The sequence below is a fragment of the Meles meles genome, chromosome 7, assembly GCF_922984935.1.
Source record: "Meles meles chromosome 7, mMelMel3.1 paternal haplotype, whole genome shotgun sequence".
NCBI lineage: Eukaryota > Metazoa > Chordata > Mammalia > Carnivora > Mustelidae > Meles > Meles meles.
The window spans coordinates 54,399,828-54,418,521 of NC_060072.1; the positions used below are offsets into that span (position 1 = coordinate 54,399,828).

Genomic DNA, 18,694 nt, shown 5'->3' on the forward strand with positions numbered 1-18,694 from the left:
TTTACCCCTGTTAGCTCACATGAGGTTGAGCTATATGGATAAAAGACAATGGAACAAACAATCCTAAAATTTGTATGGGACCAGAAAAGACCCTGAATTACCAGGGGAATGTTGAAAAATAAAACCAAAGCTGAGGGCATCACAATGCCTGACTTCAAGCTCTATTACAAAGGCGTGGTCATCAAGATAGCATGGTATTGGCACAATAACAGACACATAGATGAATGAAACAGAATAGAGAGCCCAGACATGGTCCTCCCACTCTATGGCCAACTAATCTTCGAGAAATCCGGAAAGAATATCCAGTGAAAAAAGAGTCTCTTCAGTAAATGGTACAGGGAAAACTCTCAGCCATAGAGAGAAGAACCTCTCACACCATACACAAAGATAAACTCAAAATGGATGAAAGACCTTAATGTGAGCTAGGAATCCATCAAAATCCTAGTGGAGAACATGTGCAGTAACCTCTCCAACACCAGCCACAGAGACCTCTTAAGACACATCTCTAAAAGCAAGGGAAGCAAAAGGGAACTTTTGGGACTTCATCAAGATAAAAAGCTTTTGCACAGCAAACGAAACAATTAACAAAACTAAGCGGCATCCCACGGAATGAGAGAAGTTATTTGCAAATGACATATCAGATAAATGGCTGGTATCTAAGATGTATAAAGAACTTCTCACACTCAACACCCAAAAAAGAAATAATGCAGTCATTAAATGGCCAGAAGACATGAACAGACACTTCTCCAAAAAGACATACAAATGACTAACAGGCACATGAAAGAAATGTGCAACATCTCTAGCCATTAGGGAAATACAAATCAAAACCACAATGCGATACCACCTTACATGAGTTAGAATGGCAAAAATTAACAAGACAGGAAACAACAAGTGTTGACAAGCATGTGGAGAAAGGGAAACCCTCCTACATTGTTCATGTGAATGTTAGTCAATATAGCCACTCTGGAAAACAGTATGGAGGTTCCTTAAGACTTTAAAAACAGAGCTATACCACCACCCAGCAATTAGGTATTTACCCCAAATAAATAGGCTTAGTGAAAAGAAGGGGTGCATGCCCCCCAATGTTTATAGCAACAATGTCCTCAATGCCAAAGTGTAGAAGGAGATGAGATGTCCGTCAACAGATAAATGGATAGAGAAGATGTAGTCCATATATAAAACAGAATATTACTCAGCCATCAGAAAGGATGAATACCCACCATTAGCACTGACATGGATAGAACTGAAGGGGATTATGTTAAGTAAAATAAGTCAATCAGAGAAAGACAATTATCATATGGTTTCACTCATATGTGGAACATAACGAATAGCACAAAGGACCGTAAGGGAAGTGAGGCAAAACTGAATGGGAATAAATCAGAGAGGGAGACAAACCATGAGCACATTGGACTCTGAGAGCCAAACAGGGTTACAGATGGGGGTTGAATGGGGGGGATGGCTTAACCGGCTGATTTAAAAAAAATAAATCTACAATTTACAAAAAAAGGCAACAGAGAAAAACTACAGCAGAAAGGGCTCTTCTCCCTGATTTCATGGTGTTTTCAGGGTGTTTGACTGCTGTGGCTTGGTTGCCAGCCGCATGCATTCTGAAGTCCAGCAAGTATTGTGGCCAGTTCCAGTCAAAGCTTCCTGCCCTCTACTCTGCGCCTTCTAATAGTCTAGCAAGGAATTCTTCTGCTTGCAGTCATGGCCTGAGATACATTCTCACTTCGGTCAGGTATAAACTGTGGAATTGCTCTGTCCCAGGCCAATCCCATGAACATGTCTTCCATGAAGTTGTGTGTGATCACACTGTCTTCAATGATATCTAAATTTCATCTTCAGAGAAAAGATCTGGCTTCCTAGCGATCTCTCCTTTGGGAACTCTCCTTTAATCCTAAAGTATTCTTATAATTTTATCTTAGTAGCTTTGTTTCTTAGTAGGCTTTCTTTTACAAATAGATAATAATTGTTTGTCTCAAAATTCCCCTGGTTTCTGTGTCCTGACTCATCTGACTGATAACCATGTCACCCAGGACTGTTCAACCCTCATTTGTAGCCCTTTAAGGACTAGGGCAAATCAATTTATTTGGAATTATTAATAGAATTATTCACCTTATTGAGAAATTTACAAAACAGTGCTTAATATTATGATTTATAATTTAAATAGAATTCATTTTAATAAATAGCAAAAGATTAAGAAATATATGATCTACACCTGAATATTTATTTTTTATATTAGTATGACACCAACACCAAGGTTGAAACCCCAGGTACACTTTGGACTTTGGAACAATTTGATGCATCATTGCAAGTTCATCCTTGTAACTAATGAATGATTCTAGTGAGTGTTACTGATGATGGAAAAGGCCAATATGTGTGCAGACAGGGGCAATTAAGGAAATCTCTGTACTTTTCTCTTAATTTTGCTGTGAACCTAAAATTTCTCTGAAAAAAATAACATCTTAAAAATATTCTGAGAAAGCAATTGTATGCCTTTTGGAGAAATGAGAGATAGTTCTTTAGATGGTGACAGAGCATTATCCCCAAATTAGGTAACTAATGTCTGGTGCTTACAAACAAATATTCTTAATTCCAAGCAAGATTCATGAGATACTATCTTTGAACTGAAGATGAAAAATGAACAAGTCTTGTCACTCTTTGAAGATACTGATGGTCTGAAATACAGAGAATTACATCTCATTAATTTAGTGATAAATACCATAATATTTTGATGAATAAATAATTTATTTTGACTAATAGTTAAGTAACAAATCTAAATATTTCCCTTTTCATTGTTCTATGAAAACACTGCGACATTTGTGTTTTCTAGTTGCTCGCATACTAATGCTTTTTCTTGTAAGATTAATTCTTTTAAATTATAAAATATAAACATTCTCAGGAAACTTACGTTTTCGAGAAGAAAGTTGTGCCTTTTGGCCACACAGATGAATTATTATTGATTCTCTGGGAGCCTCTAATCCATGAAGATGGAATGAAGAAGTTCAACAAATACTGTGAGAAAGCAGATTTTATTAGAAATCAAATAGGAGCTCTTATACTCATTTGAATTTTGTAGTAACAATGAAGTTAAGTCTTTCCTTATAGTATCTGTCTATATCCGTATTTTTTGTATCACACTGTACACACTAAAAAAAAGTATCCTACTAGGACTAAGTAGGAGGAGAAACTGACAAAGATAACAAAAAATATTTTGTGAAATACGTACATTGGGAAAAATCCTAGAGATTCAAGTAAGAAGAAGCACCTTGTGATTTCTTGTGTAGGACAGCTCCCCTGCCTCCCCCTCCCCCCACACCCCCTATCACCCTAGCTCAGTGATCAAGAAGTATTGTAGTTTTTACAGTTGGAGAAGCTGCAAATAGCAATGGTGCTGGTGCCACAAGGGAGACGTGGTTAGCAGTTGGGAAGGGGGCAAAGGAGTCCATTGATTTTCCAGCTCAAAGTGCTAATTTTGCTCAGTCATGATGAGGAAAAACCTTACTTTTTTTTAGTCAGACCTTGTGGTCTTTGGGTCAATCACTCTGACTCCCATAAATATAATGGGAAGATACTGGTAAGGGAAGGTACGACAGAAGAGTTGACCTGAGCTCTCTACACGTTCTTGGCAGATGGAAAAAATGAAAGAGAGGGAAGGTCAAATTCAGAGCTGAAAGTACAAAAAACAAAAACAAAAACTTCCTCCCCACACAAAAGAAATTTAAAGCAAAACAAGATAAAACAAAAAGTCTTGTCAAGTAAGAATTATAAATTCAGCAAAACAGTGTCAAAAAAAAGGTACATAAGGCCCCATGACAAACACAGAATATAAGAGAATTTCATCTTCGTAGAACCGTCTTCTAAAAATATTCTTCAAGCTGAAAGTGGATGTTGCTAGATTGTAACACAAACCTACAACAATGAATAAAGACTAACAGAAATGGTAAACCTGTGGTAATTTAATAATCTGTATGTGTATTTTCCTTTTGGAATTTCTTTTGAAGATAAGATTATTTAAAGCCATCATTATAAAACCATACAGTTGGATCTATACCATTATGGATGCAAATTTGTGTTGGCATACAGGCACATGGTGTGGGGGAGGGAGGAAGAAAAATACATTTTTTTAATATTTATTAATTTCTGTGGTGCACATTCCCCAGGAATGCTTCATTTCACATCACCAATGTGAAATCATGAATGCAGTGTAGGAAAAGATACGTGTAATTGGTGTTCAAATCAATGCTAGTTGGCTTCAGTATGACATTGTTAGAAGTACAGATTCCCCTCTCTATCTGAAAGTAGAATGTTCCTATGAAATCTTTCCTGAGCCAAAATGGTGTAAATTGAAGAAGCAATTACCATTAATTTATATGGAAAAGTTGCTGAGTATTCTCCGATCCAAAAAAATAATCTCTTGGGCTTTTCTGATATCTTATGACACATCTTGCTAATGGATGCACAAAATAAATTGAGATGAAACATAGACCTTCAAAAACATGGTTGAAAACTATGCTTGATACTGAGATGCTAAGTATATTTTCTGAGGAAGGAACGTGATGGGGCCACTTTAACTGCTTGGGGCATGTACTGCCTCTATAACAGCAAACCCAGCACTGAATACCATTTTCACTTTTTTCCTCTTGCCTGAAAGCAGAAATCCCCTTCAGAATTCTGTTGCTCAGCAAAAACTGGCACTAACATAGATCTTTCATAAAACCAAAGTGACATAATGCAATTTTTTGAAAAATTGAGGCCTACCTATAATAGGTGGAAGAAAAGAGTTATGTTAGTGCTAATGTAATATATTTTATAGGAATTTAGTCAGAATTAATTTGAAGAAGATGGCGACCAGTTAATATATGCGTGAAGAGTGCCATTAGCAAGGTGGAACGTTAGGAGGTACCCCACACAAAACAATAAGAACAATAACTAAACAACTTCAAACTAAAAATGGCACAGGGAATGCTGTAGATAACAAAGAATAATCAGTATCCAAAATAAAAAGAACTTATTATACTCAACACCCAAAAAACCAAAAGTCCAGTCAAGAAATGGGAAGAAGACATGAATAGATATTTCTCCAAAGAAGACATACAAATGGTACAGACACATGAAAAAATGTTCAATATCATTTGGCATCAGAGAAATACAAATAAAAACCACAAGGAGATACCACCTCACACTGGTCAGAATGGCCAAAATTAATGTCAGGAAACAAGAAACAAGATATATATATATATCACATTATATATACCACACATTACATAAAGTAGGCCAGAGATTTCTTAGAACATCAAAAGATGGCAAAGTTGGCAAAGATGCAAAGAAAGGGGAATCGTCTTACACTGTCGGTGGGGATGCAAACTGGTGCAGACATTCTGGAAAACGTATGGAGGTTCTTCAAAAAGCTGAAAATAGAGCTACCCTATGATCCAACAATTGCACTACTGGGTATTTATTCAGAGGATAAGAACACAGTGATTCAAAGGAGACACATGTACTCTATTGTATAGCAGCAATGTTTATAACAACATAATTGCCAAAATATGGAAAGAGCCCAGATGTCCATCAACAGATGGCATCTGTGTGTGTGTGTGTGTATATAATGCAATATTATGTGTTATGTGCATTTTGATGGGAATACTAAAAAAAGGAAATTACATGTTTTTGGCAATTGGAAAACAATTTGGAAAATATGTGAAAATAAAGGACTGTGAACATGAGTATATTTATTTTTCAATTTTCAATATATTTCAATATTTCAATATATTTATTGAAGTGATACTTCATGTATCACTTGTTGGATTTACATTTGAAATGCCATAAACTTTATCTGTTATTAGCAGAGTAAAGAAGATCAAATCATGTGATTTCTCTGATATAAAAGGTAAATGATAAAACTAATATCCATTCTTAATTTAAAAAAATTAGAAAGATAGAGATAAAGAGGGAGCATCTAGGCAAATTTCTAGAATAAGTATGATAAATCAAAAAAGAACTATAATGAATGTACAATTTACACAAAGGGTGGTTTTTAAAGTAGGAAATTGACTTAAAATACATAATGAGGTTAATGAAACTGATAGAGAGTACAAAATATACCCACATATATATGGAATGGAAATTTCAAGAAGGGTGAAAAGTCAGTTAGTGGAGGAAGTAAAATCTTTTCAGCAAATGTTGTGAATGAGCACTGGGTGTTGTATGTAAGTGATGAATCACTAAATTCTACACCTGAAACTAATACTGCACTGTAAGTTAACTAACTGGAATTAAAATGAAAACTTGAGGGGCACCTAGGTGGCTCAGTCATTAAGTGTCTCCCTTTGGTTCAGGTCATGATCCGAGTGTCCTGGGATCGAGCCCCACATCAGGCTCCCTGCTCAGCATGAGGCCTGCTTCTCCCTCTCCCACTCCCCCTGCTTACATTCCTGCTCTGTCTCTGTCAAAAAAATAAATAAAATAAATAAAATGAAATGAAAACTTGAAAAATAAAAGAAAAAATGAAAATTATAAAATTTCAAGGAGATTTCATATATATATATATATATATATATATATATAGGGGCACCTGGGTGGCTCAGTGAGTTAAAGCCTCTGCCTTCAGCTCAGGTCATGATCCCAGGGTCCTGGGATCGAGCCCTGCATCGGGTCTCTGCTCAGCAGGGAGCCTGTTTTCTCCTCTCTCTGCCTGCCTCTCTGCCTACTTTTGACTGTCAAATAATATATATATATATATATATATATATATCACATTATATATACTACACATTACATAAAGTAGGCCAGAGATTTCTTAGAACACCAAAAGCATGATCCATAAAAGAAGAAATTGATGAAGTGTAATTCATCAGGACAATTTCTACTCTTTGGCGAGAAAAGAAAGATAAATCATAGACTTCAGAGGATATATTTACAAATTATTCATCTAATAAAAGACTTGCTGCCAGGATACTACAAATCAGATACTACAAATCTGATACTACAAATCAGACTTCCTGTTCTGGAAAGATAGAGAAGAAAAACTTTTTGCTATTCCTTCTACCAAATAGAGCTAAAACCCCTGTACATTACATACAGGACAACATAGACTCAGAAAGATGATGAGAAAGCTGACAGAACTCAGCAGTCCTGGCAAGACGAATGACATGGCAGTGAGCGCCCTGGAATATCTCTTTCCCTCACATGTCCCAGACTGGTGTCAGAGAGGTTGGCAACCCACAGACACCAGTGGGGATAGACAAAAGTCCCAAATATGTTTTTTTCTCTCCAGTCAAAATAACAAGAAAAAGACATGCTAAGAAAATTGAAAATTTTTAGTCCCTGAATGCATTATTCTAATCAAAAACCTTTGACTATCCAACAAAAATTTCACTCAGGAATGCTGGGGAAATAAAGACATTCTGCGATAAAGGAGAACTATGAAAATGTGTCACCACCAGACCGGCTCTGAAAAAATTGATAAAGGGGATTATCTAAAGAGAAATTAAAAAATAAAAGAAGGTTTCATTTCTTTTGATGGCTGAAATCTTGCCATTTGCGACGACGTGGATGGAACTAGAGCGTATCATGCTTAGTGAAATAAGTCAATCGGAGAAAGACAACTATCATATGATCTCCCTGATATGAGGACATGGAGAAGCAACATGGGGGGTTAGGGGGATAGGAGAAGAATAAATGAAACAAGATGGGATTGGGAGGGAGACAAACCATAAATGACTCTTAATCTCACAAAACAAACTGGGGGTTGCTGGGGGGAGGTGGGATTGGGAGAGGGGGAGGGGGCTATGGACATTGGGGAGGGGAGGCGAACCATAAGAGACTATGGACTCTGAAATACAACCTAAGGGTTTTGAAGGGTCAGGGGTGGGAGGTTGGGGGAACAGGTGGTGGGTAATAGGGAGGTCACGTTTTGCATGGAGCACTGGGTGTTGTGCAAAAACAATGAATACTGTTACGCTGAAAAAAGAAATAAAATGGAAAAAAAAATAAAATAAATAAATAAATAAAAGAAGGAATCTTGGATCATCAAGAAGAAAGAGAACAAAAGAAAGATTAAAGCTATCATTAGCTTTAATGGACTTCCTTTCACCTCTGTGTCATACATTATTTGATAGTTGAAGCAAAATATTAATATCCATGTGATTCTCAATGTAAGTAGAGAAATATTTAGGAAAATTATAAGTAGGACACAGTAAAGGAAGGTAAGTTTCTATATTTTACTTAAAGTCCTATGGGTTGTGATAGACTGTAGACTGTGATATATGTGTATATGATTATCTATACAAAGATATTTAATACCTGTATTATTTATATAAAGTAGATTAGAGCATATGTGACATACATATGTTTATATATATATATAAAAAGTTATTTATGAAGAAAAGATCTGCTTTGGTATAAATTATATTCTACAATTAGGAAATGATGTAGAAAAGTGTAATCTTTAATTTTAACTCACAGCATCACAAACAGAGCATCACAAAAAGTAAATTCCCAAATGGTCATAAACTCTATTTAAGGGTTAAAAAATAAAAATAAAGTAAAGAAATAAAGAAAAACAGCTAATTCCTAGAGAATAAGATAGGAAATTATATTCATGTACTTTAACTTCTGAAATAGGTCCAAAACAATCACCAAAATTGTAAATTGAACTAGAGTAACATTAATAAATTTTCTCATTAAAAGAATCCAATTTCAGAGTAAAAATGCAAGTCACAGAGTAAAAAATCTATTTGCATCTTATAAACTCAGAAATGAGCTCATATCCAAAATATAACAAGGACTGGAAACATTTGAAATCTTACCAGGTCCTCTTCATCTATGGAGAGCAGGGTAGAGTTCTTGGAAGCACAGAACATCAAACTCTCATTCCATGGTTTTCTTTCAGTGCTAATGTAATAGCAATTGTTGGAGTATGTAAACCACTCTTTTGGACTATGACCACAGAGATAAACTAAAGAAAGATTATGAGATATCATCCAAAAGAACCTTGAATATTAACAAATTCAAATTAATTTACATACTCACATATATATACACACACCATATATATATATACACATATGTGTGCATAACACATCCATGTACTCTCAAAGGATGGTATAAATAGAACAAAATATGCTTATACAAGGGCACCTGGGTGACTCAGTGGGTTAAAGCCTTTGCCTTCAGCTCAGGTCATGATCCCAGGGTCCTGGGATCGAGCCCCGCATTGGGCTCTCTGCTCCGCAGGGAGCCTGCTTCCTCCTCTCTCCCTGCCTGCCTCTCTGCCTAGTTGTGATTTCTCTCTGTCAAATAAATAAAAATATTTAAAAAAATATGCTTATACACACTCAACAGAGAATGGTTAGCCTATCATTCTCTAAATTATGTGTTCATATAAAGCAAATACACAAGAATATTCATCTCTACATGTCTTGAGAATCACTGAAGGAAGCCACTATTTTAGAATAGTAAAATGATTTATCTCTTCTTACATTATAGCAGGAGGAAATTTGAGGCAATTGGTAATAATGGATGTGGGGACTTAAATGATTGTTTCTTCAGATTGTTATATTAGAAGAAGCAGTCTCCTATAATCATTACTTCTGAAAGTTTATTAGATGATTTTCTGATTTATTTTCCCCAAAAGAATCTATTATCATTTTTTCCTATCCTAAGATAGAGATAAAATAGAAACTATAATAAAATTAGAATTTTTAAAATGATGCTGTACCTTTTGAGATCCTTGTTTCCTGGGATGTTTGGTTCTGCTCTGGTCCTTTAGTAACTAGAAAAATTAAAGCAATCTTTATACATACTTAATATTAAAACAAATAAATCATAATGATTTGAATTTTTTAGTTTGAAATTTGCTGTATATTTTTAGAATTAGAAAATTCCATAATAAAATGGATTTTAGCCCAGTAAGTAGGTAATGAACATGTGGGGAAATTGTTTCAAAAGCCTAAAGAACCAAATCTCACCATTTCTTATAATCTTGGTTTATGAAATCTCAAGAATTAATTTGTGTATTTCTCAATAAGGTCTTTGCTATAATTTGTCTTCGAGTTATGAAATCTGAACAAATTTTAATATTCTCTACATTACTGTTATTTCTAATGTCACAAAAGCAAAATAACCTTTCCAAACTTAGAGCATATATGCATTAAAATGAGATAATTCAATTCCATAATGTTACACAGTATTTCCAGGCACTGATGATCATTAAAGTGAAAAATCCCTTGTAGACATTCAAACATTACTCACAGGGAATAACAGCTATTGTGACCACAGTGGACATCAAGACAAAGCAGATGATTCCCAGGATGCCAGCAATGAGCTTCTCTGGACAGGAAGGTAAATGGTAGGAAGAAAATTTAAAACACTGAGAAAGGACGGGCAGTAACAATCCTTTAAGAAAATAATATACGAGAGAACCAATGATGTTCAGGGAATCCCATATAAAACTTGCACACCAATCTTTATCTACCATTATAATCTTTTCTCAGAATATACCACTGCAGTTGCAGTAAATATATTACCCTAAAAGATGTGGGAAAAACAATCAGTTAGCAATGGCTGAACAAATTTAGTCCTCAGATTTCCATTACAATACCGTATTCCAGCTGCACACACAGATCCTCACAAATGAAAAATATGGGAGATCATTCCCTACTCATTCTCTATGCCCCTGCACCCCAACTGCATATAATAGCATACTTATACCGAGTATGTATTAAATGTTTTACCTTTGCAGGGGGGTTTCTTGTCATTCCCTTGAAGATCCTGAGAAGCATTTTCAAGATTTAATTCTGCATATGTTATTTCCTGCTCAATTTTTGAAGTAGAGTTTTTAGTGCCCTTAGCTTTCATTTGCTGTCTTTTTGAATTCTTGACGATAGTAAGTTCTGCATAGGTAACTCCTTGGTTATTCATCTCTGCAGCTGCGTGGTGTCAGGCACAGGGCTGAATGGGACTGTACTGAAGGACTTAATGAATAGTGTGTGCAATGACAAGATTGTTGGGACAGTCACATTGAGTGCAGCGTGGGGTGAGTGAGTTCATTTGCATTTGAAGGTGTAAAATCTGGTACTGGTTTCCTTAGGGCTTTGAAGGAGTGTTTTATGATAGAATAAGGGGTTTTTACAAGCTATTCTATGTTTGACACAATAGTATTTGTTGAAATAAGGTAAAGCAATAAATTTGGGTTTTACAACGCTATTCTATGTTTGACAGAATAGTATTTGTTGAAATAATGTAAAGCAATAAATTTGTGGAGAAGAAAGGAATTCATGAATAATATTGTCCTTATTAATGTAAGGTCAGATTCCACAGAACCATGTCAACACTATTAGGATAACTGGTTTAAAATTAAAATGCTGCATTAGAAAAAAATGGTGCATCTACTTTTTCCACAATTTTAAATCCATATTAGTTAAAAATTGAGTGCTCTATGATTGGGGAATACAAGTTTTAGCACAAATAGGAATTTCCTGTAGTAAATGACTTTTATTTAAACAAACATTTTTTACTAAAAGGTAATGCAATGCTATCAAGTTAATTTTTTTTTGCTATCAAGTTAATTTTTATCTTGAATAATTGTATAGTTCTGAGAAATCATTAAATTTCAAAAGAAAGACTTGAAAAATGTCACATGACACATTAAACTTATCGGAAACCTGAACAACATCGAAAACAAAGACCAAACTATATTTTTTTAAAGTACTTATATAACACCAGAAATTGACAACTGATTTAATGATAAATATATGAAATCATAAAATGATAAATAGAAGTGTAGATTATTTATGGAAGAACACTGTTAGTACAAACCACAGAAAGTTCTGTGAATGTCAAAGACAGTAAGGGTAGCTTTAGCTGTATAAAAAATTCTAATAAATCAAGTCAACATAATTTCATAATTCAATGAGCTCTGTAGTTAGTGAAATCTGGAACTACTCCTGGCTCTGAAACTTATAATATATGACCTTTAACAATTACTTCCTATCTAGCTATCTAGTTTTTACTGATCTAAAATGGATATTAAAATATATAAAATATAATGCCTATAAAGCACTTAATACTCCATCTAGCTTTTCTAAGATCTCAATAATATATCAGTTATTTTAATTATTTGTAACACAATAGCCACTTTATCATTACTGATTCATATTCTTTAGACCAAGTAACATAATTCATTAGATGGGTGTGTCTTTCAGTATTGAGTATCATTTTTGCCGAGTTTGTTTTGAATGTATCCAAATTGAGTTTCCTAGTTTTGATGCTTATGGGATCTCACTTGAATTACATTGATTTGCAAACACAATTATGCCTGTGGATATATACTTAATTACTTCTCCACAGGCAAGAATTTGGATATTTTAAGAAGTTCACTAATATATTTCAAATTAATTTTTGTTTGTCACCCTGAATTGTTGCAATAAAGGTACTAATGTTCTCTGTGATTTGTTTGTATATTAGTTGTGCCTCGGGTGCCTCCCGTTCAGCATTTGTATCTCCCACTAAGTGAGGTGGCTAGGAGAGAGACAGCAGAGGAGTTACACATACCTTCTGCTGGCCAGAGACTCAGGCATCTTCCCGTGGGAGACCAGGTACTCTTGTAAACAGAATCTGTGGTCTTCACAGACTGCCAGCTCTGTGAGAGCTCAGAGTGAAGCAATAGTGGAAAAAGTAGATTTCTCATCAATGTGTCACTTAAAATTTGAACAGGAAATTCTTACACTTGGGCTATTTTGAAGACTCTTTATCTCATCACACACCTCTAGAGGGTCCAACACTTTCAGCTTATAATGCGTCATTTACTTTGTCCCTTGGTAAGTACCTCTGAGAAGTTTTTATGTTCCACAAGATATTGGGGTCAAAGACTTGACCATCTGGGCTGTTAACTTGCTTCCCTCTGAATCCCAAACACTGAGAACCTAGGCCTTGTGAAAAATGTCTTAGATGTTTAAATTCTACTTTTAGATGAGGTTGCTAAATCTTGATATTACATACTCCTTTCTTTTATGCTCTTGCTATGTTACATCTATTACACTGAAAATATTTTAAAATCATCATCCCAATAGCAGGTATTTAATGGTACTTGACACAAATTTTGAAGATTTGCTATAATCAGTTTTTTGTCACTCTCACAAATAAATCAATTGCCATACTTTTTAATTTTTCTGCCTTAGTTTTTAATATACTTGCAATTAGTTTTTGTTATTTGTTAGTAAGTTATTTAGGTTTCTAATGAAAAAAATTAAATTCCTGTGGGAAGAATATGACACTGAACAAAACTGAACAATATCACCATGCCAGAGATTTGAGTATTAAATAATTATTAATATATTAGTTATTAATCTTCCAATGATAACTAGTCACTTATATTTTAATAAGAATGTTTTGTAAATGAAAAAACCCTAAGGTTAACTATGTCAGGGGGAAAATTGAATGTAATTGCTGAAACTTACACTTAAGTGAAAAAATGGGGAGAGGCCAGAGGAAGAAGTTTTAAATGACATGTGAAATACAATTCAGTGTTATTAATTATATTTTGTATGCTGTATCTTATATCCCTGTGACTTTTTTTTCTAAGTGAAAGATTATACCACATACTTCCTTTCACTCATTTCAGCCTCCCCTCCCCCACCCCACCCCCACCATGGTAATCACTTTTGTCTCTCTCTATGTATTAGTCTGTTTCTGTTTTTTTGTTTGTTTGTTTGTTTTTAGATTCTACATTATCAGTTAAATCATACATTATTTGCCTTTCTCTAATTTCATTTAGCATGAAATCCACTAGGTCCATTGATATTGTCAAAATGACAAAAACAATTCATTCCTTTTCATGGCTATGTAGTATTTCTGTGTGTGTGTGTAGCTTCCATTTATTCATGCATCTATAGATGGACACATGCGTTGCTTCCATATCATGACTATTGTAAGTAATACTGCAATAAACATAGGGTGGATGTTTACATTTTCTTCAAGTAGAAACCCTGAATGAATTTTCTGATTGTTTTGGCATTTCCATTTTTAATTTTTTGAGAAATCTCCATACTCTTATCCATTGTGACTACAACTGTAAATTCCCCACTAACAATGCACAAAGGTATCCTTTTCTCCACATCCTCACCTATGTTTGTTTGTTTGTTTGTTTTTATTCTGACATGTGTGAGGTGATGCCTCATTGTGGCTTTGATTTTCATTTTCCTGATGATTGGTGATGTTGAGCATCTTTTCATGTGTCTGTTGGCCTTCTGTATATCTTCTTTCAAAGGATATCTATTCAGGTCCTTGACCCATTTTTTAATCTCTTGTTTGTGTTCTTTTGGTGTTGAGATGTAGGAGTTCTTTATATATATTGGATATTAACCCCTTGTTGCAATATATATTTGCAAATATCATTTGCAAATATTGCAAATATCATTTGCAAATATATATTTGCAAGATCATTGTCTATTCAGATGGACATTTGCAAATATCATTGTCTATTCAGATGGCTGCCTTTTTCTTTTGTTGATGGTTTTCTTGGCTGCATAAAAGCTTTGTAATTTTATGTATTGTTTATTTTTTATTTTGTTGTCCATCTCTGAGAAGACACACCCGAAAGAATAAAGGCCAGGAGTTTGTTGCCTATCCTGTCTTTAACATATTTATGGTCTTGGACCTTATATCTAATTCTTTAATTTATTTTAGTTTATTTTTGTGTATGGTATAAAAAAGTATTTTCATAAGGATTACATTTTTAAAAAATTTTTATTTATTTATTTGACAGACAGAGATCACAAGTAGGTCAAGAGGCAGGCAGAGAGAGAGAGGAGGAAGCAGGCTCCCCGCTGAGCAGAGAGCCTGATGCGGGGCTCAATCCCAGGACCCTGAGCCGAAGGCAGAGGCTTTAAACCACTGAGCCACCCAGGTGCCCCAATAAGGATTACATTTAAGCTATTGGTCATTTTGTATAATGTGGATATTTTCACAATATTAATTCTTCAGTTGATAAGTATGGTATATCTTCCGTTTACTTATTTTTCTCATTTTTGAGTTTCTTTTATCATTGTCTTATAGTTTTTAAGTATAGAACTTGCACCCCCTTGGTTAAATTTATTGTTAAGTAATTTATTTTTATAAATGCAATTATAAATGGAGTTGTTTTCTTTTATTTTTTTTTAAGATTTTATGTATTTATTTGAGAGACAGAGATAGCAAGAGAGAGCACACATGGGGGTAGGGGAAGAGAAAAAGGGAGAAGCAGGCTCCCTGCTTAGCAGGGCTTGATCCCAGAGCCCTAGGATCCTGACCTGACCCGACCCCAAAGCAGACACTTAATTGACTGAGCCACCCAGGCTTTCCTGAGATTGCTTTCTTAATTTCACTTTCTCATAGTTTTTTACTGGTGTACAGAAATGCAGTGGATTTCTGCATATTAATTTTGTATCCTGCAACTTAGTTGAATTTTCATTTATTAGTTCTAATAATAGTATTTTTGGTGGAGTCTGGATTTTTCTATCTAGAAAATCATGTCATTTGAAAATAATGACAGCTTTATAGTCTCCTTTTCAATTTGGATGTCTTTTTTTTTTTTTTTCAGACTACTGTGGCTAAGATCTCCAGTACTGTGTTGAATAATAGCAGTAGGAATGGACATCCTTGTCTTCATCCTGATCTTAAAGGAAAATGTTTTAGTTTTTCGCTGTTGAGAATGACGTTAGTTGTAGGCTTGTAGTTTGTGACCTTTATTATGTGGAGGTACTTTCCCTTTCTACACACCAATGGGAGTTGTTCTCATAAATGTATCTTTAATTTTGTCAGTGTTTCTGCTGCATGTATTGAGATTACCATATGATTAATTTCAATTTATTAATGTGATGTATCAAGTTGATTTGATTTGCATATACTGAAACAGCCTTGCATACATGGAATAAATCCCATGTTATCATGGTGTATGATACTTTTATTGTACTGTGAGATTCAGTAATATCTTGCTGAGGATTTTTACATGTTCATCAGAGATGCTGGCCTATAATATTCTTTGTGTGTGTGTGTGTGGGGGGTGTATTTGTGTTTGTGTGTATTGTGTCCCTATTTGGTTTTGGTATCAGGATAATGCTGTCTACACAGAATGAATTTGGAAGCTTCCCTTTGTTTTCAATTGTGAAGAATAATAATCTTTAATTTGGGAAGAGTAGGTATAAAATTTCATTTAAAATTTGTTAGAATTCACCTGTGAGGCCATCTGATCATGGATATGTTTCTTGGGAGTGTTTTGATTACTGATTCAGTTCCTTCACTATTAATTAGTCTGTTTAGTTTTTTTGTTTATTCCTGATTCAATCTTGAAAATTTGTATATTTCTAGGAATTGGTCTATTTATTTTCTTTTTTAATGATTTTATTTATTTGACAGAGATCACAAGTAGGCAGAGAGGCAGGCAGAGAGAGAGGAGGAAGCAGGCTCTCCACTGTGCAGAGAGCCCAATGCGGAGCTCGATCCCAGGACCTTGAGACCATGACCTGAGCCAAAGGCAGAGGTTTAACCCACTGAGCCACCCAGGTGCCCCGAACTGGTCCATTTCTTATAGGTTGTCCAGTTTGTTGGCAGTAGGTGTCCTGTGATCTGTATTTCTGAGGTGTGTCTTGTAACTACTCTTATTAATTTCTGAGTGTCTTTATTTGGACCCTCACCCTTTTTTTCCTGACAATTCTGGTTAAGGTTTTATCAGTTTTCTATATTTTGTAAAAGAAGCAACACAGTTTCATTTATTTTTTTCTATTATTTTTATAGTCTCATTTCTTATTATTTCCACTCTCATCTTTATTATTTCTTCCTTCCAATGTATTTGAGTTTGATATTTGTTTTTTTTTTCTTTTTCTACTTCTTTTAGGTATAGAATAAATTGTTTATTTGAGATTTTTCTTGTTTATGGAGGCAGGCTTTTATCTCTATAACCTTCCCTCTTTAAAATGATTTTGCTGTGTCCCATAGATTTTGAAATATTGGGACATTCTTTTCATTTTTCTCCAGGGATTTTAGATTTTCTTACTGATATCCTCATTCATCTATTCGTTGTTTAGTAGCATGCAGTTTAGCCCCGCATGCTTTTTTTTTTTAATGAAGCTTTCTATTTATTTATTTATTTGACACAGAGAGATCACAAGTAGGCAGAGAGGCAGGCAGAGAGAGAGGGGGAAGCAGGCTCCCTGCTGAGCAGAGAGCCCGATGTGGGGCTCAACCCCAGGACCTTGAGATCATGACCCGAGCTGAAGGCAGAGACTTTAATCCACCGAGCCACCCAGGCGCCCCCACATATTTGTTTTTTATTGAGTTATTTTTTCTTGTAATTGATTTCTAGGTGGATGCCTATACCATGTGGTCAGAAAAGATGCATGATATGATTTTAATCTTTTTAAATTTAATAAGACTTGTTCTGTGGCCTTCCATGTAATTTATTCTGAAAAACATTCCATATGCAATTAAAAAGATTGTGTATTTTTCTGTTTTTTAGGTGCAAATTTCCATACCTATTAAATTCACCTGGTCCAATATACCACTTTTTTTTTTTTTAGATTTTATTTATTTGACAGATAGAGATCACAAGTAGGGAGAGAGGCAGGCATAGAGAGAGAGAGAGGAGGAAGCAGGCTCCCCGCCAAGCAGAGAGCCCGACGCGGGGCTCGATCCCAGGACCCCGGGACCATGACCCTAGCCGAAGGCAGAGGCTTTAACCCACTGAGCCACCCAGGCGCCCCTATACCACTGTTTCTTTGTTGATATTCTGTCTTGATGGAAGTGAAAAAGAAAAGGCCATAAATAGAAGTAAGAATATAAATGGAATAAATGCTCCAATCAAAGGAACAAATGGTGACTGAATAGATAAAGAAGGAAAAAAAAATACAACAAGACCCATCTATATGCTGGCTAAGACTCATTTGATACCTACAGACATACAGTCTGGTGGTGAAAAGATGGAATATGATATTCCATGTACATGGAAATAAAAAGCAAGCTATGGTAGCTTTACTTACATCAGCAAAAATAGACTTTAAAACAGAGACTGTAACAAGAAACAAAAAATAACATCCATAATGATGAAAGGATCAATCCAACAAAAGGATATCACAAATATCCTATATATAAAAATTTCTTGTTTCTTTGTATTTCTTTTTATTATTATTTGCTTATTTACAGCATAACAGTGTTCATTGTTTTGGCACCACACTCAGTGCTCCATGCAACACGTGCCCTCCCTATTACCCACTTCCTGGTTCCCCAACCTCCAACCCCCCACCCCTTCAAAACCCTCAAGTTGTTTTTCAGAGTCCATAATCTCTCATGGTTCATCTCCCCTTCCAAATTGCCTCAACTCCTTTCTCCTCTCCATCTCCCCATGTCCTCCATATTCTTTGTTATGCTCCACAAATAAGTGAAACCATATGATAATTGACTCTCCCTGCTTGACTTATTTCACTCAGCATAATTTCTTCCAGTCCCGTCCATGTTGCTACAAAAGTTGGGTATTCATCCTTTCTGATGGAGGCATAATACTCCATTGTGTATATGGACCACATCTTCCTTATCCATTCATCCGTTGAAGGGCATCTTGGTTCTTTCCACAGTTTGGCGACCGTAGCCATTGCTGCAATAAACATTGGGGTACAAATGGCCCTTCTTTTCACTACATCTGTATCTTTGGGGTAAATATCCA

The 18,694-nt window shown here is 35.1% G+C and overlaps 1 protein-coding gene across 1 annotated transcript; it reads right to left on the reverse strand.

Moving 5' to 3' along the window:
* Positions 1 to 1,246: 1,246 nt before the first annotated feature.
* Positions 1,247 to 10,930, reverse strand: LOC123946869 (NKG2-A/NKG2-B type II integral membrane protein-like). The gene is made up of 6 exons (XM_046012700.1): positions 10,737 to 10,930; positions 10,255 to 10,332; positions 9,722 to 9,775; positions 8,811 to 8,959; positions 2,912 to 3,015; positions 1,247 to 2,678 (listed from the first exon to the last, which is right to left on the reverse strand). Exons 1-6 carry the CDS (start codon positions 10,921 to 10,923, stop codon positions 2,552 to 2,554), a joined length of 699 nt encoding a protein of 232 aa, XP_045868656.1. The 5' UTR covers positions 10,924 to 10,930; the 3' UTR covers positions 1,247 to 2,551.
* Between the last annotated feature and the right edge of the window lie 7,764 nt (positions 10,931 to 18,694).